General features: G+C 47.1%; 1 protein-coding gene and 1 long non-coding RNA gene across 3 annotated transcripts in view; one reads left to right on the forward strand and one right to left on the reverse strand.

Moving 5' to 3' along the window:
• Window positions 1–23,042, reverse strand: part of HMCN1 (hemicentin 1) — a 302,818-nt gene that overhangs the window by 130,078 nt on the left and 149,698 nt on the right. Inside the window, exons 43-52 of the mRNA XM_075616900.1 lie at window positions 22,368–22,490; window positions 19,294–19,455; window positions 17,017–17,298; window positions 13,222–13,394; window positions 12,061–12,175; window positions 11,476–11,559; window positions 10,353–10,544; window positions 8,249–8,407; window positions 7,707–7,820; window positions 3,288–3,433 (exon numbers count right to left, since the gene is read on the reverse strand). Of these exons, the coding sequence (XP_075473015.1) occupies window positions 3,288–3,433; window positions 7,707–7,820; window positions 8,249–8,407; window positions 10,353–10,544; window positions 11,476–11,559; window positions 12,061–12,175; window positions 13,222–13,394; window positions 17,017–17,298; window positions 19,294–19,455; window positions 22,368–22,490 (1,550 nt within the window). The remainder of the gene's footprint in view (window positions 1–3,287; window positions 3,434–7,706; window positions 7,821–8,248; window positions 8,408–10,352; window positions 10,545–11,475; window positions 11,560–12,060; window positions 12,176–13,221; window positions 13,395–17,016; window positions 17,299–19,293; window positions 19,456–22,367; window positions 22,491–23,042) is intronic.
• On the forward strand, window positions 12,165–19,458 carry LOC142503939 (uncharacterized). Of its 2 annotated transcripts, XR_012804131.1 has the most exons (4): window positions 12,165–12,180; window positions 12,500–12,677; window positions 16,733–16,930; window positions 19,070–19,458. It is a non-coding gene; the product is annotated as an uncharacterized LOC142503939 (long non-coding RNA). The 2 variants fall into 2 exon arrangements; XR_012804130.1 differs by lacking the exon at window positions 19,070–19,458 and having other exon boundaries at window positions 16,733–17,802.

Genomic DNA, 23,042 nt, shown 5'->3' on the forward strand with positions numbered 1-23,042 from the left:
GTATGTTCATTATAAGTAAAACTGTGCAAAACGCATCTGCGAAATTTGAAGCATTTTGTTCCCAAATTCGATTCCCTGCGAAACATTTTGCCAAACTTCAAGACACACCTGGGATTATGATGTCGGTAAGTTGTTGATGTGTGTAGTGTATGCAGATGTTTTATCTTTGTGTTATTTTGTTGTTGAGCATCTACAGTATAGAGCAGGGGTGCGCAAACTTTCTCCTCTGCGCCGCCCTCCTTACCTTGTCTTCGTCATTTGACGCCACGGTGCCATGGCGACATGTCGCCGAAAACAAGGTAAGGGACGTTGCAGAGGCCTCACGCGATCCCCTGGCAACCGCCGCCCCCCCCTGAAATATCGCCCCCCAGTTTGCGCACCGCTGGTATAGAGCACTGTGCACTATTAGGAAAACAAACTTTCCAAATATTACACGTCAATGTATTTTAGCAGAACACGTTTTCATGTTTGCCAAGTGCAGAACATCCATGTTCTGGCTTTTATTTTAAATTATTTTTATACAGTTCATAATCTGAACCAAAAGGGAATTTTCAGTTCTTTGATACGTCCGATTATCAAAGTATTTCACTTTGTGCTGATAATTAAGGGGATTTGCTGCTTTTGTTCTCGTATTTCTTGAAAAATAAATCCCGTTCCATAGGGGGTAAAAAAAAAACCTATGCTGGCAATGTATAGTATATAGTGTATTATATACTACACTACAGTATGTATATAATCCGAATATATATTAGAGGAAGAGAACTACCCAAGATGTAAAAGTGATAGAAATGATGAATGACTTTGAAAGGATTTCCTGTGTTGTGAATATAATAATAATAATAATAATAATAGCATGTTCTTGTATAGCGCTGCTAGTTATACGTAGCGCTTTACAGAGACATTTTGCAGGCACAGGTCCCTGCCCCGTGGAACTTACAATCTATGTTTATGGTGCCTGAGGCGCAGGGAGATAAAGTGACTTGCCCAAGGTCACAAGGAGCCGACACCGGGAATTGAACCAGGTTCCCCTGCTTCAAACTCAGTGCCAGTCAGTGTCTTTTACTCACTGAGCCACTCCCTCTCCCTAATTTGATGTATTCATACTGTGCTACTGTACAGAATGCAGTAAATTGTCATTTCATTCAGGTCATTCCTAAGACTAAGGGCCATATTCTATATGCACCAAAGTCAGTGGGGAGTATCCTCTGAAAATGGCTCAAGCGGATACTGAATGACCCCCCAAGGAGTGCAATTAACCCTCCCCACTCACCACCACCAGCTTTCTGCACTAGAAAATGCCATATGGCTCATTCATTTAAAGGGACGATATGGTGCTTTCTGGCCCCCGGAAGATTCCTTATTGCATACCACCATTTAGTAAACATGGCCCTAAATGCTTGTGATTAATTGTCCATTGGAAATGTTGTGTTTATAGATATATAGAGATGCAGTGAATGTTATTACCCTCATGAATGTGAGTTAATGCACAAAATAATTTGTTACATAACGTGTTGTCTCCTTAACCATTGTAGTCAATAGCCCTACTGTTAAATAACATACCACATGACGAATTGCGTTAACGAGGGGGAAGAGCGCGGGGCCTCTGTAACAGCCTGCGCCCCCCTTCAAATTCTCCTGGCCCCCCCTGGGGGGCGTGCCCCCCAGTTTGCGCACCGCTGTACTAATTGACACATAGATAACCAGCAAGCTCTAAGAAATCCCAAAAATGACCACATTATATATATATGTATATAAGTGTAAATTGGATTACTTCCGGAGTGTTGCCAAATGTATACAACAAAAAACAAAGAAGCCCAAAGCTACATCCAATATGACAAAAATACACAGTGAAATACCTATATATCTTTTGAATAAAGGGTCATTTAGTTAAACCCTTTGGCCAAAGCATGTTAAGCCTGCACATTTTTGTCATATTGGATGTTGCTTTGGGCATCTTTGTCTTTTGTTCTATACATTTAGCCACGCCCAGTAGCACTCCAATTGACACATATATACCAGTTTTTCTTGATTTGAATATTAGTTTAGGAGTTTAGTATTTAGCTTTTCTTCTTTCTTCTTTTCTGGTACTTAGGATTATTAAGGGGTGTCTGTTCTTTTTTGGCTGATTTGTATCTTTCCATTTATTTATTGGATATTTACTGAGATATGTTTTTTGGCTCATTAGTTCAGTTTTTTACTTACTGTAGCATGTGTTGATATATACTCATATCGTTTCTTGCTTGTTATTTTTTGTTAGGTTACCATTAGTTTATGTATGTTTTTATGTTAGTGTGTTTCACTGCTTCTTATTAAAATCTTTGACGCATTTTCACTGCTGACTCATGGTTCCAGGTTTTTTGTTTTCTTTTTGATTTAGTTATTACAGGCTTTTTTTGTGTGTTTTCATAAAATTTTGTATCCCTTAGCACACCCAGGATTTTTACTATCTTATTATTAGTTTGCTTAAGTTAATCTTTAAACATCAATATTATATTTATTTTTGGATCCTGGGTTAGCCTTTTCTATTAATATAGTGTTAGCGACTTTTCCTTTTGTGCGTGTTTGAGATATATATATAATGTGGTAATTTTGGGAGTTTCTTAGAGCTTGCTGGGTGTCTTTGTGTTTATTAACTTTGTCCAGCTGGCCTCAGCTGTTTTGGAGGTTAGTGGCCCCTGCCTCCCAGGGTTTAAGCTCGCCCCTCCCCACTTTCCAAGTAAGCAGTTATTTTCATTCAGCTGGTTGGGACAGATCCAATGCGATCATTCTTCCTCTAATTATAGAGGTAAATAAGAATTTTAATCAGTTAGTGTTAAGACCTGCAAATTTGGTCATGCCTTGCAGGCTTAAAATGCTTTGGCCAAAGGGTTTAACTAAATTACCCTTTTTAAAGATATATATCGGTATTTCACTGTGTATTTTTGTAATAGAGTGCATATCTCTGAAGGACCCCACTATAAATAAAAGTGGATGTTCTCAACCTTTTGCTATATGTTTGTATTTTTGTATATATTTGTATTTGTGCATGTTGCGTCGTTGTATTGGCCATAAATTCCAAAACACCAATCTGTAGTTATTTTTATTTATTACTTATTAAAATATCTTAATCACTATGACTAACATCACCACATTAACATAGAGTGCATTCAAGGGAAACCTGTTTTTAGTTTATCAGTGAGTTAATTACTAGTGAGGTGCATACCCCGTTTTATGCAACAAGTTCAGCAGCACACCCATTACGGGGACAATGTTTATATTTATATATAAATAAGAAAAATAAAGCAGACCTGTCCATCCTTAAACCACGTCACTGTGGCCACGGGAAACGCCTTGGCATTACATTCTAGAATAAAGCTGGTGTTGACTTTGGTTTTAACCTCCTTTGAATAGACACCAATCCCCACGAGATCGTCTTTTATAATTCTGGGTGGAACTGAAAAAAAAACGGAGAAGGACAAATAGTGGGTGTAGCAATTATTATGTGGCTACAGCAAGAGGAAAGTTTATTGGGATTGTGGGGACATTACGGGATGAAGTTACTCAGCTGCTTTATTATAGCAACATCTGCAGAGATATGCACAAATCAGATGGTTTGTTGAAGTCACTTGACTGTACATGTTTCAGTTGGATTGCAAAAGTAAGAACACTGCATGGTTTGAAAGTTTGCCTGGTAATTAGTTTGATAACCCTTATAGTGCCCTTAAGGCCGAGTCCATAGAAGGACAGGCCGTGCTGAGGCGTGCGGACGCTCAGCGCTGAGCCCCTGCATCCTCAATGAGGATGCCTTGAGAGGGGGCTCGCGCGAGCGTCCGCAGGCGTGCTCAGGCTTTGGAGTTTTCAGCCGAGCGCCAAGCTGTTTTTCAGCGCGCTGTCGGCTGAAAACCTCCAATGAGAGCGGGGCTGCGTCAACATCACGGCGCCGTGACGTCGGCGCCGTGACGTTGACGTCAGTGCGTCGCGGGCGATTGGCCCAGCGACGTCACTGCCCCGCCTCCCTCAGTCTCCCCCCACCTCCGATCGCGTACGCTGGCTCGCCTGTATGTGCATGGAATCGCACAGCTTCTGCAGGCGAGCCTCAGCGTCAGCGCGGTGCAGCACGGCTCCCCCCCTCTATGGCCCGGGCCTAAGACTATCAGAAATAAAAGACTATGAGGTTCTCAGAACATCGCCCCTAGACTCCAAATCATTAAAGATGTTCTGAAATCATTGCTTGTTTTCTACAGGAGATCACCATTGACATTAACCCTATGCTAATGAGATATGGAACGGACGCTGTGTTTGCGTATAATTTGCTTTGCGGATACACGTTAACCTCAGGGAACATCACGCCCGCTCCTGTTCTAGGTAACGTCACATTATAAATCGGTATATAACTGGGCTCTGTGGTGTGTCCCTAAAAGATTCGCTCCCGTTATAAGCCGGGATATAACGGGGCTCTGTGGGTGTGTCCCTAAGAGATTCGCTCCCGTTATAAGCCGGGATATAACGGGGCTCTGTGGGTGTGTCCCTAAGAGATTCGCTCCCGTTATAAGCCGTGATATAACGGGGCTCTGTGGGTGTGTCCCTAAGAGATTCGCTCCCGTTATAAGCCGGGATATAACGGGGCTCTGTGGGTGTGTCCCTAAGAGATTCGCTCCCGTTATAAGCCGGGATATAACGGGGCTCTGTGGGTGTGTACCTAAGAGATTCGCTCCCGTTATAAGCCGGGATATAACGGGGCTCTGCGGGTGTGTCCATAAGAGATTCGCTCCCGTTATAAGCCGTGATATAACGGGGCTCTGTGGGTGTGTCCCTAAGAGATTCGCTCCCGTTATAAGCCGGGATATAACGGGGCTCTGTGGGTGTATCCCTAAGAGATTCGCTCCCGTTATAAGCCGTGATATAACGGGGCTCTGTGGGTGTGTCCCTAAGAGATTCGCTCCCGTTATAAGCCGGGATATAACGGGGCTCTGTGGGTGTGTCCCTAAGAGATTCGCTCCCGTTATAAGCCGGGATATAACGGGGCTCTGTGGGTGTGTCCCTAAGAGATTCGCTCCCGTTATAAGCCGGGATATAACGGGGCTCTGTGGGTGTGACCCTAAGAGATTCGCTCCCATTATAAGCCGGGACATAACGGGGCTCTGTGGGTGTGTCCCTAAGAGAATCGCTCCCGTTATAAGCCGGGATATATCGGGGCTCTGTGGGTGTGTCCCTAAGAGATTCGCTCCCGTTATAAGCCGGGATATAACGGGGCTCTGTGGGTGTGTCCCTAAGAGATTCGCTCCCGTTATAAGCCGGGACATAACGGGGCTCTGTGGGTGTGTCTCTAAGAGATTCGTTCCCGTTATAAGCCGGGACATAACGGGGCTCTGTGGGTGTGTCCCTAAGAAATTCGCTCCCGTTATAAGCCGGGATATAACGGGGCTCTGTGGGTGTGACCCTAAGAGATTCGCTCCCGTTATAAGCCGGGATATAACGGGGCTCTGTGGGTGTGTCCCTAAGAGATTCGCTCCCGTTATAAGCCGGGACATAACGGGGCTCTGTGGGTGTGTCTCTAAGAGATTCGTTCCCGTTATAAGCCGGGACATAACGGGGCTCTGTGGGTGTGTCCCTAAGAAATTCGCTCCCGTTATAAGCCGGGATATATCGGGGCTCTGTGGGTGTGTCCCTAAGAGAATCGCTCCCGTTATAAGCCGGGATATAACGGGGCTCTGTGGGTGTGTCCCTAAGAAATTCGCTCCCGTTATAAGCCGGGATATATCGGGGCTCTGTGGGTGTGTCCCTAAGAGATTCGCTCCCGTTATAAGCCGGGATATAACGGGGCTCTGTGGGTGTGTCCCTAAGAGATTCGCTCCCGTTATAAGCCGGGATATAACGGGGCTCTGTGGGTGTGTCCCTAAGAGATTCGCTCCCGTTATAAGCCGGGATATAACTGGGCTCTGTGGGTGTGTCCCTAAGAAATTCGCTCCCGTTATAAGCCGGGATATAACGGGACTCTGTGGGTGTGTCCCTAAGAGATTCGCTCCCGTTATAAGCCGGGACATAACGGGGCTCTGTGGGTGTGTCTCTAAGAGATTCGTTCCCGTTATAAGCCGGGACATAACGGGGCTCTGTGGGTGTGTCCCTAAGAAATTCGCTCCCGTTATAAGCCGGGATATAACTGGGCTCTGTGGGTGTGTCCCTAAGAGATTCGCTCCCGTTATAAGCCGGGATATATCGGGGCTCTGTGGGTGTGTCCCTAAGAGATTCGCTCCCGTTATAAGCCGGGATATAACGGGGCTCTGTGGGTGTGACCCTAAGAGATTCGCTCCCGTTATAAGCCGGGATATAACGGGGCTCTGTGGGTGTGACCCTAAGAGATTCGCTCCCATTATAAGCCGGGATATAACGGGGCTCTGTGGGTGTGACCCTAAGAGATTCGCTCCCGTTATAAGCCGGCATATAACGGGGCTCTGTGGGTGTGACCCTAAGAGATTCGCTCCCGTTATAAGCCGGGATATATCAGGGCTCTGTGGGTGTGTCCCTAAGAGATTCGCTCCCGTTATAAGCCGGGATATAACGGGGCTCTGTGGGTGTGTCCCTAAGAGATTTGCTCCCGTTATAAGCCGGGATATAACGGGGCTCTGTACGTGTGTCCCTAAGAGATTCGCTCCTGTTATAAGCCAGGATATAACGGGGATCTGTGGGTGTGTCCCTAAGAGATTCGCTCCCGTTATAAGCCGGGATATAAGGGGGCTCTGTGGGTGTGTCCCTAAGAGATTCGCTCCCGTTATAAGCCGGGATATAACGGGGCTCTGTGGGTGTGTCCCTAAGAGATTCGCTCCCGTTATAAGCCGGGATATAACGGGGCTCTGTGGGTGTGTCCCTAAGAGATTCGCTCCCGTTATAAGCCGGGATATAACGGGGCTCTGTGGGTGTGTCCCTAAGAGATTCGCCAGCACTCATTTGCGTACAAGACACAGGTGACAATAAAATGCACAAAAGAAGCGAGAAACCCTATTAAAGAGGTTTAGAAAGAGACCGGGAGTTTGCAAAGATTTGCTTTAGTAAACCTGGTAGATTTTCGGCACACAGACACTTTGAACGTTTGTATCGCACCTTTACCCACTGGAATGTGACATTCACAGCAATGAAGAAGTTGGAGGTCACGTGAAGGACATGCAGATCCGTTGATGGTCCCCTGTCTGTTTCGTACCTTCCTCCTATCTGCTCGTACATTGCAGATTGTGTAGTTCACACAACACAAACCATTCACACTAATCTAATCATCTATTCATTTTTTTACTGAATCTACAAATACAGTATGTGCATATTTACATATAAATAGATCTATTAATATTTGTATATATGTATACAAATACCGACAAATATATAGATATATGTATATAAACAGATGTAGCGAGGGTTATTTTAACCTCTTTTGTGTATAATCTGCACTATCACTACGTTTGAATCCTATGGAACCGCAATGATATTCTGCATAAGATAAAGCTGGCTACATCCATACAGTATATATATATATATATATATATAGAGAGAGAGAGAGAGAGATAATATATCTCTAAATATATTTATAGCTATGTGTATATCTTCATATACAAATACAGTATACACATTTTTTTCATTGTGCAGATACTTAGTAAGACACTGTACTGACTGTTAAGTTTTGTGGTGTATATTTTGTATTATTACTTGGAATGTGCATGGTTTTAAATGACATAACATACTGTAAACGTTGAGGTCATAGAGGTGCGTTGCTTCTCCGGCCTGATTGGTGGCGATGCAGCTATACCTTCCAGCGTGGTCTTCCTGAGTCTTTAGGATCTGTAGAGTTCGACCTCCTACAATCAAAGTATGTATGAAAATAACCCCAATACGTTTAACAAGTCCAGCATGCGAGTCAATATTATCCTACGGTAGAAAATCATTTGAAACATATAGAGGTCTCAGAGCAATTCTGGGGCAAGTTATCTCAGTCGCATGTACAGAAACAAATCCCATTTACAGCAATAAGGACATTCCTCTGATACCGCTATGTGGTAGTGAAGGGGTTTACCACTCCCGCAACCTTCCCGGCAGGCCTAACCACCCACCCTGGGCAACTACCCCCTTCATCCACCCCCTCTGCCCCCAATAAACATGTTATTCAGGTTTAACCCCTTAATTGCCTTAGCGGTTAGCAGCTAAGGTAATGAAGCTGTTTTAATACAAATCTGGAAAAGTTACAGGTTTTAAAAATAAAATACATGCAGACATATAAAAGGATTACCTGGCAGAATTCTGATGTTGTTCTTTGATCGAATTAGATGGCCATTTTTAAGCCAGGTGATTGTAGCAGGAGGGTGTGAATGGACCTCACAGACTAAGGATACAGAGCTGCCCAAGATGACTGTTATATCTTCCGGGGCACCAGTGATTGTAGGAGACACTGAATATCACAGAAAGAATTTCACAAAACTAAGAATTCATGTCTAAAATCCTCTATTAATAATAATGTCCATTAATAATCCCCATGCTAGCCCAACAAACACTTTCTCTGCCACTTCAAGTATTTGCTTTTTTAAAGATGAAATATATTTAATATATATGATTAGATGCCTAATGTACTGTATGCCGTATAGACATGCCAATGCGAATTGAGCTCCGGAGACCCCCTGCTCCCCGAGATATCTAAAGAACCGTCCGGTATCTCATATCTGTTTCAAGGTCCCGCGTCATGCAGCCAATAGGGAGATGCCAGGGATAACGTTGCTGCTTCTTATTGGCCCGCGGCACCTTCACACAGCCATTTACCTTGCCCAGTCAGAGTCCCTTATACAGGTATGTATCTCGGGGGTCCCCAAATCTGAAATTCACGCAGTCCCGCTCTGGAGACCCCCTACTATTTAAAATAAAACAAGAGGTTTCACCCCATTGTATGTAACATAGTAACATAGTAATATAGTAACAGCAACACAGTAACATAGTAATATAGTAACATAGTAATATACTGTAGTAACAGTAACATAGTAACATACAGTAGTAGTTTACAGTAGTTGAAAAAATAGACAGTATGTGCCTCGATTACAGCTTTGAATGTCAGGTGTCTGCTAAGCGTGGAATATCCCATACTCGCTGGGCACATTGGTTAAAAATGGTTGATTATGAGGATTAATAAATACTGGTGTTTTATCCTTTATCACTTTCTTGTGGCATTAGCTTGTGTTCTACTGGAACATTGTATCTGTTCCTTGCTATGTCGGGGCACTGTCGCTTTGTGAGCAGCATGTAAAGAAGTCACTTAGTCATCATGATATCATTCTATTAGAATTTAAGCTTCTTTCAGGATAATGCTTGAGGGAGAAAAAACGGGATGTTTGTGACTTTGGAAAGAGCCTTTCCAGCGTATGGCAAAGGAGTTGTGGCCAAAAACAGCTGTTTTAATTTAAAACAACTTATTGTATTTGAAATAATAGGCCTGTTTAATTATAAACATAGGTTTTGATTACTAAGAAACCTTTAAACTATTCCAAACCTGGGCAAACGTTGCTGTAATTGAAACCACGTTTCTCTTTATTTGCGTAGTATAATATTGTATTATTATACACTGTGGCGCTGACATTGTATACAGTGCTGCACGTACTATTTTTTGCAAGCACAATGAATCCCTGTACACCAGGATTTGAACTGGTCTTACTCACTTTAACGCCAGTATTGTTACTCCTAAGTACAGTACTCCTTCATCCTTTAGCTATGAGCAATCACTGTGTGTAATAAGTATTGTGCCCTGGAAGAGTAGCGCACAGTAACCTGTGTACATGCCTGATAGCTGTACACATTATATTACCATTGGCTCTGCAAAGTTTTTCTATGCATCCTTTAATTACAGACCCCAAATGAATACGCTGTTCCTATTTTTGTTCATTGCTCCAGACTTTTTGTTTCCATTTCTACTTTAGTAAAGAAAATATAGTCAATCATGCTTCTTATATATCTACAGTATAAAGAACAGAGATCGTGTTTATTTGTTCTGGACTCATAGGGGGTTCTTCCTTAAATAGCCATATGAGTTTCCATGTGATAATGCACAGATTAGCACTATTACAGTTTAAAAAATAAAATAACTACAGTGGTTTATTAAGCTGCTACTATATATCTATTGGGGGTCACAGATCATTTACTTATTGTGGATGTAATCTACGTGAGTTAATGGTTTGTTTGTTATTTAGGACGAGTGTTTCTCCAGGGGGGGTTAGCCTTTGACTTGTATATTCACTAGGCTAAGAAAGGGGGCTCCTCTCCCCCCTTATGGTTTAAAACTGGTGTTTTCCTATTAATAGAGTGCATATTCCATGGTTGGGTTTAGGGTAGTTTCCTTATTTTACTTTACTTACCTAATATGCTGAGACTAAAACTTTTACTCTTGTCTCCAGCTAAGTTGGATGCGATACACATATACCTTCCCGTGTCGGACACCATGCCATTGGTAATGTGAAGACGTTGTCCTCCATAAACAATTTGATGATGCACATCCTCGAGAACAGGTTGTCCATCCTTTAACCAAGTCATTTGTGGCACCGGATTCCCTAAAATAAGTTATCATGTTGTTGATCATGCGTCTTGTATAATATGTTCAACTACATCATAATAAAGAGTCAAATTGCAGTGAAAGGTTACAGAGTATTTATTGGATCTCGAGATGGGGGGGAAATTTGCAAACTTGGATTTTGGGCATACAGTTGTGTGAAAAAGAAAGTACACCCTCTTTGAATTCTATGGTTTTACATATCAGGACATAATATGAAGAACTTGGGAGGTCTTTCATTTTGCTGCAAGAGCAGGATCTACTAAGGTTCTTTCCCCTCATGCAGAGGTAAAAGGAAGGGTTCACAGTGTAGTGTAGGACCTGCACATGTGGTTATACCTTGACATTTGTATGCAGGCATATGACGCTTTGGCCAAAGGGTTTAACTAAATAACCAAGTAATTATTATTATTGAAGTATTTAAACTTTTTACTTATTACTTTATATGTTTTGTCAATTGGATGTAGCATTGGGCACCCCTGTCTTTTGTTGTATTATTATTATTATTATTATTACTATATATCCACAGCTCTCCTCCACACACAGTACACACTTGTATCCAACACAAGTAATGCAAGTAGCAGTTGCTTTTAATTGCAGAGATGTATAAAGATCACACAACATTTTGGGGGTAACCCTTCATCAGGTGGAATGGCTGTGTGCGGAGGGGAGCTGGGGATCTAGTTATGTGATTTTGGGCGGCCGCACCTTACCAGCACCTTTGAAGATATTTCTGTGTAAAGGACAAGGAGATGGATCTGCTGAGTGCAGTGTGTATATGTAAGTACAGTATACGTCCCATTGCACATCACAGTGCTTGCTACAGTACTGTACTGTTAATCAGGTCAATCCCAGAATCAGAAGAGCATATGAACAGTAGCATGAAAAGTAAGATAGGGAACAAATGTCATATTCAAAAACAACACACTTACCTACTGCTTCGCATGACAGTGTGACATTGGTTTTTTCTTTCACTTTTATATCTTCCAAGATGTTTCCTACAATTCTAGGCGGCACTAAAAAAAAAACATTACATTTTTAAAATGTGAGATTGGCAGAATGATCATATCAAAATCCTTACTTTCAAACTACCAGTTATTTCAGTTTTCTTGCATTGGTTTTATCTTAAGGGTTTCCATCAAACTCACCTGGATCTAATATACTATATAACAGTGATTTGGACTCGGCGTATGACTGCATTACTGTACATTTAACTAAAGTCTATTTTGAGCATTATTGTCACACCCATGCACTCTCTTCCTATTGTCACAGCCATCAGGAAGTGGACAATTACTCCACAATTTTCATGATTAACATGGGTTAGAGGGTGGTTAGACACCTCCAGTGACAATGGTCCATTAGTGAGGGCTTCTTAAAAGTCACATGGTCTCAATACGGAAGGAGATTACAATGTTCGATATCTCGTTTCCTGACAAATATGCAGATACGGTTTGGGGGAGAAACGCAGGTTAAAGGTTATCAGCAGATCTGACGTGCACAAACAATCAGAAATTTACCTAGTACATTTAAGTCAAAGTTCTTCTTCTCCTCTCCAGCAGCGTTGGTCACCAAACAAGTGTATTTTCCAGCATCAGCAAGTGCAGTGTGTGAAAAACGAAGGACTGAGAAAGACTTGTGTAAGTATGTACATTGTGTATTGTGTATGTATGTTATGTATGTGCCTCTCAATAAAATCTTTTGTTTTTTAAGTTATGCAAGGACACGATGGACCTGCGGTGTTATTGGACCAGACCATTCTTAAGGAGAAAACCAAGAAGAGTGTTAAGAATTAACCAAAATGTAGACGTCCTAAGCATCTCTCCGAGGTTCCCTTTTGCCAAGCCTCTACCCCATCCCCGACATTTCCTGCTCTGATGGCAATCCTTATCTCTTAATTCTATGTGACATAGTACCTAAATTCTGCAACACAATGTAAATAACTCTTTCATATTTTAGAGGGAGCTAAATGTTTTGACCATAAGACAATGAGTCTACCCGCCCCGTCAAGGCAACGCCTAAAGAACAAGATGTACATCAGAGTTGTCCAACTTGCAGTCCAAGTGCCTCTGACCCTGAGTGACTCACTGACCTCACGCTCCTGCTAATTTCATCAGCTACTTATTCAAGCAGCTAGGTACCATTTTTCACTCTGAAACTCTGTTTTAAGTGACGGTAATGAAAAAATATGGCACTCTGTTATATACACTTGTAAAATATTTCACACTGTTATATGTAAAATGTATTATACTTCATTTAAAGACTATAAACAATAACTCATATGTTCGTATCCGTCCCCTTTGGAAAACTAATTGAAGAAGGCCCATATATACAGTACTAAACAATCTTCTGCCATACAGTATGACACCTAGCACTGAAGGACACCTTCCAACCCATTGCCTTATCAAGAATGTAAGGTGTCATATGGTAGAAGACAGCTTAGTAAATATGGCCCCAATTTTGACCTCATCTCAGAAGCTGAGCTTTGTCCCTTCCATCTTTCATATTTATAGGAATGAAGTCTCAGTAGTTTCTAAAAGAAAACAAATACTTTGTAAATGGAGCCTTCAAATAGGTAGTTATACTAAAAAACATATGTATGGACTTAAGCTTTGAAAACAAATTGAAGCCCATTGCCCTAACAAATAGAACTGTTGTGTTCCACACCATGTGTTTCATACCATACCTGACATGATCTGGGGAGGGCTGGTCTGAGTCATGGGAAGTCCATCCTTGTACCAGGTGACTTTGGGTGGAGGGATTCCAGAGACTTCACAAGTTAGGGTGACAGGATTTTTTTCCACAACACTTACATTTTCATGCTTCATGTAGTCTCCTGGAAAGCTTGGTGGAACTTGAATTCAAGGACAAAAATACAGGCAAGTTAACATGAAATCTTATACTATATTAGTGAAAGCACTGTATGTTTGCCTGCCTGCCTGGATGTCCGGTGTCCCTAGGGGAAATCTCATTGGTCCCTTGGCCCGCCCGCCCCCGCACACCTCTCATTGGCCTGAGGCGGAGTGACGGGCCAAAGGACACACACACACAGGGGGACACACACACACAGACACACACACACACACACACACACACACACACACACACACACACACACACACACACACACACACACACACACAGGGGGGGACACACAGACACACACACACACACACACACACATTGATACACACACACACAGGGAACACAGGGACACACACACACAGGGGGGGGGGACACACACAGGGACACACACACACACACAGGGACACACACACACACACACACACACACAGGGACACACACACACACACACACAGGGACACAGGGACACACACACACAGTGACAGACACACACACACTGACACACACACACACAGTGACACACACACACACACACACACACTGTTACATACATTAGCGGGGCTCACAGTGTTAGCAGCACCCGCGCGCACCTCCTCTCCCCGTGTCTCCCGCGCTTTCACCCCGACCCCCCCCTCCTCTCCCCCGGCGCCGCTACAGTCAGCGGGACACACACTATTATTACCCCTTCAGCGCCCCCCCCCCCCCACCCACCCAGTGTCAGCGGCCGTGCGAGACCCCCCTTCTATATCTCCCACCTCTCCCCCCCACACATATACATGCCCCCCCCTCCCCGGCGCTACAACTCACCCCTCCCCGGCGGGGGAACAGCCAGTGGCCAGGCAGGCTGCCTCGCGGCGCCGAGTGCCCAAGATGGCGGCGCCCGGACACAGCGGGGGAGCGGCCACAACACGCTGCCTCCCGCCTCAGATCCACGTGGGACCTGCCGGATGGGTGAGTGAGCGGCCTTCACCTCCCCTCCACCCCCCCCTCCCGTGTCAGTGTCTCCCCGATACCCCCCCCCCCCCCCCCGGCGCCGCTACAGTCAGCGGGGGGAGCGAGCGAGCGCCCGGGACACAGCGGGAGAGCGGCACAACACGCTGCTCCCGCCTCACATCCACGTGGGACCTGCCGGACGGGTGAGTGAGCGGCCTTCACCTCCCCTCACCCCCCATCACCTCCCCTCACCCCCTTTCACCTCCCCTCACTCCACTTCTCCCTTCCACCCCCCTTTACCACCCCCCCTTCACCTCCCCTCCACCCCCCCCCCTCCCCCCCCCCTTCACCCCCACCTCCCCCTTCACCTCCCCTCCACCCCCCCTTCACCTCCCTTCCACCCCCCCCTTCACCTCCCTCCACTCCCCCCTTCACCTCCCCTCACCCCCCCTCACCTCCCCTCCACCCCCCCACCTTCACCTCCCCTCCACCCCCCCCCTTCACCTCCCCTCCACCCCCCCCCCCTTCCCACCGCCTCCCCCCCCTTCCCACCGCCTCCCCCCCTTCCCACTGCCTCCCCCCCCTTCCCACCGCCTCCCCCCCCTTCCCTCCACCTCCCCCCCCCTTCCCTCCACCTTCCCACCGCCTCCCCCCCCTTCCCACCGCCCCCCCCCTTCCCACCGCCTCCCCCCCCTTCCCACCGCCTCCCAGCCCCCCTTCCCACCGCCTCCCCCCACCCCTTCCCACCGCCTCCCCCCACCGCCTCCCCCCCTTCCCACCGCCTCCCACCGCCTCCCCCCCCCTTCCCACCGCCTCCCCCCCCCCCCTTCCCACCGCCTCCTCCCCCCCCTTCCCACCGCCTCCCCCCCCCTTCCCACCGCCTCCCACCCCCCGCCATCCCACCGCCTCCCACCCCCCGCCTCCCACCCCCCACCTTCCCTCCGCCTCCCCCTTCCCACCTCCTCCCCCTTCCCACCACCTCACCCCTCCCCCCCTTCCCCCCTCCTCCACCCCTTGCCCCCCTCCTCCACCCCTTGCCCCCCTCCTCCCCTTCCCGCCGCCCTTCGCCTTCATGCCCGCCTTACCGCCTCCCCACCCCCGCCTCTGCCTTTCACCCGCCCTTACTCCGGCCGCCTCTGCCTTTCACTCACAGCCGCTGCACGCACTCAACAGACACCCGCCACACTCGACACATACCTGCCGCCACACACACCTGCTGCCTCCCGCCCCTACGCACCGACATCACTGACCCACCGCCTCACACCCTAGCAGGACCCCCACTCACAGACAGCACTCACAACCCACGCGCCAGCCGCCGCCTCACACCCTTGCAGGACCCCCACTCACAGACAGCACTCACAACCCACGCACCACCCGCCGCCTCACACCCTAGCAGGACCCCCACTCGCACACAGCACTCACAACCCACGCGCCACCCGCCGCCTCACACCCTAGCAGGACACACCACTCAGATTTTTACATCACTTATGCCACCAAAATATACATTGTACTGTGGTGTGGTTACAATAAACCATTTTTATACAACATCGTATTACATTTTCTTCCATCTTTCTTTTCAATATTATTATCCAACCTTTACAACAAACAGTCACCTATTGTTCCACAATTTATAAATAATACTACCTATTATGCATTTACATCCCGGGCAACGCCGGGTCTCTCAGCTAGTGCATAATAAAACACAAGCTTTCTGCTGTAGGATAGGGTAAGGAAACTGAAATATTATTTACTGCATTCAATAACTCTTAGCTTAAACAATCTTCTAAACTCTGGCAAAATAACTAATGAATTTTCCCTGAAGCTGTTTTATTCAGTGGCGATGTAGTGTGGGGGGGGGGGGGGGGGTTGGGGGAGGCGTGAGGCTGGAAAGAGACATGAATGGAGCAAAGAAGACGCTTTACTTCACAAATGAATTGCAAAATAATACAGCTTGGGTACCTCAGGGGTTAGACATAGTCCACACTTCCACCCTCACAGGACTCATAGTCACAGGGTGCTAAGTACTAAGGATGGGTGCTAAGTACTAAGGGTGGGTGCTAAGTACTATGGGTGGGTACGTTCACTCGTATTTTCTTTTTTTTTTTTTTACATTTTCGCCATTCTGGTTCTGCCAGCACTCAATTTGTTTCATTTTCATATTAGATTTTTACCAAATTTTGGAAAACACTAAAAATAAGTAGGAAAATGATAAAATAGCATAATAAATAATGGAAAATGGTTGAAATTTGTTTAAAATCATAAAATCAATTAGACTAAAATAACTTTACATCATTTAAATAATTTGAAAAGATACGGCGACAAACATGTATCTCTCTCTCCCAGTTAGTATTATATCTCTATTCCTAATCATTTCATAATCACTATATGTTACAGTTCCACTGAGAGCCAACAAAGACCTAGACCAGCGACAAGTGCCTACTACTCTAATCGAATGAGCCAACCCTGGGGCTGTGGCGTCAGAAGCTGCATACTCAAGGGCATTGGGGCGGAGGCACAAATGGAAGATGCCAACACAGGGACAAGCTGTACTGCTGTACAGTATGCGCACCAGTAACCAAACCCAAAACACTAGTGAGTGCCCAACTTTACTATATGGAGTTTATTGTTGATCCCCACAAAAATACACCAGGCTTTAGGAATATTGTATAATTACTCACCAAAAACCTTTAAGTCATACTTCTTATCAGATTGTCCAGCCACATTCACTGCTACACATACATAATGGCCGGAGTTGGACACGTGAGCCTTTTCCAGATATAAATGTGTCCCGTTGCTGAGGATTTTGAATCCATTCCCGTTAGTAAGAGGATCACCCTCCCTCATCCAAGTCACCGTGGGCAGTGGGACTCCATGGGAATCACACTCCAAAGTCACATCGTTTCCTTGGATCACCGTAACTTCTGAAGGAAAACTCCCACTCTCAGATATCGTGGGGCGAACTATAAATACAACAAACAAAGTAACATTCGCACATTGAGACGTTGTGTATCCCAAATGCTGTGCTTTGAATAACACATGAAATAAGTTATGGTGGGTAAAAAAAAGTGGTTCCATTCTTGTGTCCCTTATTTTAAAGCTTCATGTGTTTTTTTGTACACCCTCTTCTCTCACCTCAGCATATGCATCATCTGTCAGACTATTACATTCTTAAAAAATCCCTTTCAAATCTATATAGTTGGTATGGAAGTAAAATGGAGAAAGTGTGGGGTGGGACTCTACCCATTAGCATATCTCTGAGTTGGGTATCTCAAGTGTGCTGGAGGTGAAAATAATGGCGTTTGGCCACTGTTGGAGTAGGAAAAACTGCTCCTTTAAACAGTTACTTTCATATATGTGTACAATATGATACATGCGTGCACGCTGTTACATTCATATATGCATACGATATGATCCACCCGTGTGCATTGTTACTTTCATATATGTATACAATATGATCCACCCATGTGCCTTGTTACTTTCATATATGTATACAATATGATCCATCCGTACGAGTACAGTATGTTATAGGAATGCTTTTGGAAACTGAATTCCTTTCTATGTTGTGTATTTCTGTAATGGTTGGCTGCTTAGTTCAAATCGTTATTTGTTTAAAGAGCTTGATTGCTCTTTCATATAAACAAAAAGTTAATCATAACATTGGCTCTATCTGAAGTTATGCTTCCTGACTGCTGCTCAAATCAGACCGGCGTAATCAGAGTCTGAACATGAAAAGAAAAGAGACAAATATACAGAGTGAGAAACTATGACTGTAGAACTGACTATGATACTGATACAGAGTGCCAATTCTTGCGGCCAGGAAGGAATTTATTTGTCCCCTTATGAGAGATCATTGGATAATGTGTCACTGGGGTTTTTGTTTGCCTTCCTCTGGATAAATATACTGCAAGTACAGATATAGGATAAGTATCTGTCGTCTAAATTTAGCATAGGTTGAAATTGATGGACACATATCTTTTTTCAACTTCATCTAATATGCTAACTACAGTATGTAACTATGTAACCTGTTATTAAATGGATTCAGCTGATGAGGCGACTTTCTCAAAACACATACAATTTCTTAGGATTAGATTATACAGATGTAGCCAACATAATTGCACCGACTGGTGTGCTCCCACGGCTGTGCTCCCACGGCTGTGCTGCCACGGCTGTGCTCCCACAGCTGAAGTAACCCCACCCCTTCCATCACACATGGCTGATTAAAAACAGTGTCTGCATCTCCCACTGGTGCAGTGTGTGTGTCCTGCTGTATCTCCCACTGGTGCAGTGTGTGTCCCCTGCTGTATCTCCCACTGGTGCAGTGTGTGTGTCCTGCTGCATCTCCCACTGGTGCAGTGTGTGTGTCCTGCTGCATCTCCCACTGGTACAGTGTGTGTGTCCTGCTGCATCTCCCACTGGTGCAGTGTGTGTGTCCTGCTGCATCTCCCACTGGTGCAGTGTGTGTCCCCTGCTGTATCTCCCACTGGTGCAGTGTGTGTCCCCTGCTGTATCTCCCACTGGTGCAGTGTGTGTGTCCTGCTGTATCTCCCACTGGTGCAGTGTGTGTGTCCTGCTGTATCTCCCACTGGTGCAGTGTGTGTGTCCTGCTGTATCTCCCACTAGTGCAGTGTGTGTGTCCTGCTGTATCTCCCACTGGTGCAGTGTGTGTGTCCTGCTGTATCGCGCCAGTGGTTGCAACAATATTGGTCACATTATTTTTCAACTTTCTTCTAGATGCAGCGCGTCCAACTCATTTATCTTACGCTAAGAGACGTTTCTTCCTAAGATGCATTATTGATTGCAGTGGGTGGAAGTTCCACTTGAAGGAAGGTTGATGGGACATTGACTGTGTATTGCTCCTCTTCTCAGGGCACGTTTATACAGGATGAGGGAAAAAATGTAGCAAACTCCAAAGATAATTCTAGCATATTATGGTATATATTTTCACATTTGCTTACCATAAACCCGCACGTTATATCTCTTCCTCACATCCCCGGCTGTATTGGAAGCTGTGCATGTATATAATGCAGCATCCGACTTGTCGGCGGCTGTCACTTGGAGTTGTCTCCCTCCAGAAAGCAATCGAACCCTGCCAGATGGACCCACGTTTACAGCAACACCTGCAAAAGGCACGTACCATGAAATAAATGCATAACAGTAAGCTGTGACGTCGTGTATGATAGTGATGGCACATTCATAATGAGTTTAAAGTATTAATAAGGTCATTATTATTATTATTATCGATTATTTGCAAAGCACCAACATATTCCGCAGTGCGGTACAAAGTTATGTATATTACATGAATAGAAGGACATACCAAATAAGGACGAACATGCACAGACAGATACAGAATGTACTGTAAGGAGGGCCTGCTCATGAGAGCTTACAGTCTAGAGGGAATGAGGGACAATGTTGAAACAAAGGTGGCTGCTCATTGTGGGAGGGAGTGTGTCTCAGGGTGGAGTATGGTGCAGCCGCACTGCTGCTCATTGTGGGAGGGAGTGTGCCTCAGGGTGGGGTATGGTGCAGCCGCACTGCTGCTCATTGTGGGAGGGAGTGTGCCTCAGGGTGGGGTATGGTGCAGCCGCCCTGCTGCTCATTGTGGGAGGGAGTGTGCCTGAGGGTGGGGTATGGTGCAGCCGCACTGCTGCTCATTGTGGGAGGGAGTGTGCTTCAGGGTGAGGTATGGTGCAGCCGCCCGGCTCCTCATTGTGGGAGGGAGTGTGCCTCAGGGTGGGGTATGGTGCAGCCGCACTGCTGCCCATTGTGGGAGGGAGTGTGCTTCAGGGTGAGGTATGGTGCAGCCGCCCGGCTCCTCATTGTGGGAGGGAGTGTGCCTCAGGGTGGGGTATGGTGCAGCCGCACTGCTGCTCATTGTGGGAAGGAGTGTGCCTCAGGGTGGGGTATGGTGCAGCCGCACTGCTGCTCATTGTGGGAAGGAGTGTGCCTCAGGGTGGGGTATGTTGCAGCCACAATGCTGCTCATTGTGGGAGGGAGTGTGCCTCAGGGTGGGGTATGGTGCAGCCGCCCTGCTGCTCATTGTGGGAGGGAGTGTGCCTCAGGGTGGGGTATGGTGCAGCCGCACTGCTGCTCATTGTGGGAGGGAGTGTGCCTCAGGGTGGGGTATGGTGCAGCCGCACTGCTGCTCATTGTGGGAGGGAGTGTGCCTCAGGGTGGGGTATGGTGCAGCCGCACTGCTGCTCATTGTGGGAGGGAGTGTGCCTCAGGGTGGGGTATGGTGCAGCCGCACTGCTGCTCATTGTGGGAGGGAGTGTGCCTCAGGGTGGGGTGTGGTGCAACCGCACTGCTGCTCATTGTGGGAGGGAGCGTGCCTCAGGGTGGGGTATGGTGCAGCCGCACTGCTGCTCATTGTGGGAGGGAGCGTGCCTCAGGGTGGGGTATGGTGCAGCCGCACTGCTGCTCATTGTGGGAGGGAGTGTGCCTCAGGGTGGGGTATGGTGCAGCCGCACTGCTGCTCATTGTGGGAGGGAGTGTGCCTCAGGGTGGGGTATGGTGCAGCCGCACTGCTGCTCATTGTGGGAGGGAGTGTGCCTCAGGGTGGGGTATGGTGCAGCCGCACTGCTGCTCATTGTGGGAGGGAGTGTGCCTCAGGGTGGGGTATGGTGCAGCCGCACTGCTGCTCATTGTGGGAGGGAGTGTGCCTCAGGGTGGGGTATGGTGCAGCCGCCCTGCTGCTCATTGTGGGAGGGAGTGTGCCTCAGGGTGGGGTATGGTGCAGCCGCACTGCTGCTCATTGTGGGAGGGAGTGTGCCTCAGGGTGGGGTATGGTGCAGCCGCACTGCTGCTCATTGTGGGAGGGAGTGTGCCTCAGGGGGGGGTAAGGTGCAGCCGCACTGCTGCTCATTGTGGGACGGAGTGTGCCTCAGGGTGGGGTATGGTGCAGCCGCACTGCTGCTCATTGTGGGAGGGAGTGTGCCTCAGGGTGGGGTATGGTGCAGCCGCCCGGCTCCTCATTGTGGGAGGGAGTGTGCCTCAGGGTGGGGTATGGTGCAGCCGCCCTGCTGCTCATTGTGGGAGGGAGTGTGCCTGAGGGTGGGGTATGGTGCAGCCGCACTGCTGCTCATTGTGGGAGGGAGTGTGCCTCAGGGTGGGGTATGGTGCAGCCGCCCTGCTGCTCATTGTGGGAGGGAGTGTGTCTCAGGGTGGGGTATGGTGCAGCCGCACTGCTGCTCATTGTGGGAGGGAGTGTGCCTCAGGGTCAGGTATAGTGCAGCCGCCCGGCTCCTCATTGTGGGAGGGAGTGTGCCTCAGGGTGGGGTATGGTGCAGCCACAATGCTGCTCATTGTGGGAGGGAGTGTGCCTCAGGGTGGGGTATGGTTCAGCCGCACTGCTGCTCATTGTGGGAGGGAGTGTGCCTCAGGGTGGGGTGTGGTGCAGCCGCACTGCTGCTCATTGTGGGAGGGAGTGTGCCTCAGGGTGGGGTATGGTGCAGCTGCACTTCTGCTCATTGTGGGAGGGAGTGTGTCTCAGGGTGGGGTATGGTGCAGCCGCACTGCTGCTCATTGTGGGAGGGAGTGTGCCTCAGGGTGAGGTATGGTGCAGCCGCCCGGCTCCTCATTGTGGGAGGGAGTGTGCCTCAGGGTGGGGTATGGTGCAGCCGCACTGCTGCTCATTGTGGGAAGGAGTGTGCCTCAGGGTGGGGTATGGTGCAGCCGCCCTGCTGCTCATTGTGGGAGGGAGTGTGCCTCAGGGTGGAGTATGGTGCAGCCGCACTGCTGCTCATTGTGGGAGGGAGTGTGCCTCAGGGTGGGGTATGGTGCAGCCGCACTGTTGCTCATTGTGGGAAGGAGTGTGCCTCAGGGTGGGGTATGGTGCAGCTGCCCTGCTGCTCATTGTGGGAGGGAGTGTGCCTCAGGGTGGGGTATGGTGCAGCCGCACTGCTGCTCATTGTGGGAGGGAGTATGCCTCAGGGTGGGGTATGGTGCAGCCGCACTGCTGCTCATTGTGGGAGGGAGTATGCCTCAGGGTGGGGTATGGTCTATATATTTCTGTTCAGAGTTTTGAACTTACCGTTCTTTTCCCAGGTGAGTGCTGGAGGTGGGACACCACTGGAATCACATAAGAGGCTGATAAGTATTCCTTCAATTGCTGTGATCTCTGACACTTCAGATGAACCTTGAATCACGGGAGGTACTGAAACGAAACCAATGTGCGAGACTTACTGCATGGATGTACGCAGATTTACCAATGTCCACTTGTGTCCAATGTAGTGGGCTTTTCCTTGCCAAGGAATCTTAGACCCCCAATTAATTGAATGATGCTTCAAGTTTCCACAATGAGGATAATATTACTTCCAAGCATATTTCATAGGGGCCCATGTGTCAGACAATTAAAAAACTGAGTACAGTGATGTAAATGGTGTAGAGGGAATAAATAGTGATCGTTATTCACAAACTCACGTAGCAGACACTCTGAAATGATCACCTATAGGTACCATATATAAACATATAGGATGAACGTTTTCAGTCCTTGCACAATCAACCTCTGGAAATATCTATTACTCTGAGAGCAAATAGCATTAATAGTATTACAATAGGACGGGATCCATTCATGGAGAGGACATCTACTGTATGTACTGTATGGATGCGAGACATATGGACACATCTGGGGGCAGGGAGTGATGTTCAATCCCAGAATCCTCCAGTACTCGCCACTGTAGGAGAGAGGTTTCTAGGCTTGATGGAG

The sequence above is a fragment of the Ascaphus truei genome, chromosome 10, assembly GCF_040206685.1.
Source record: "Ascaphus truei isolate aAscTru1 chromosome 10, aAscTru1.hap1, whole genome shotgun sequence".
Classification (NCBI taxonomy): Eukaryota; Metazoa; Chordata; class Amphibia; order Anura; family Ascaphidae; genus Ascaphus; species Ascaphus truei.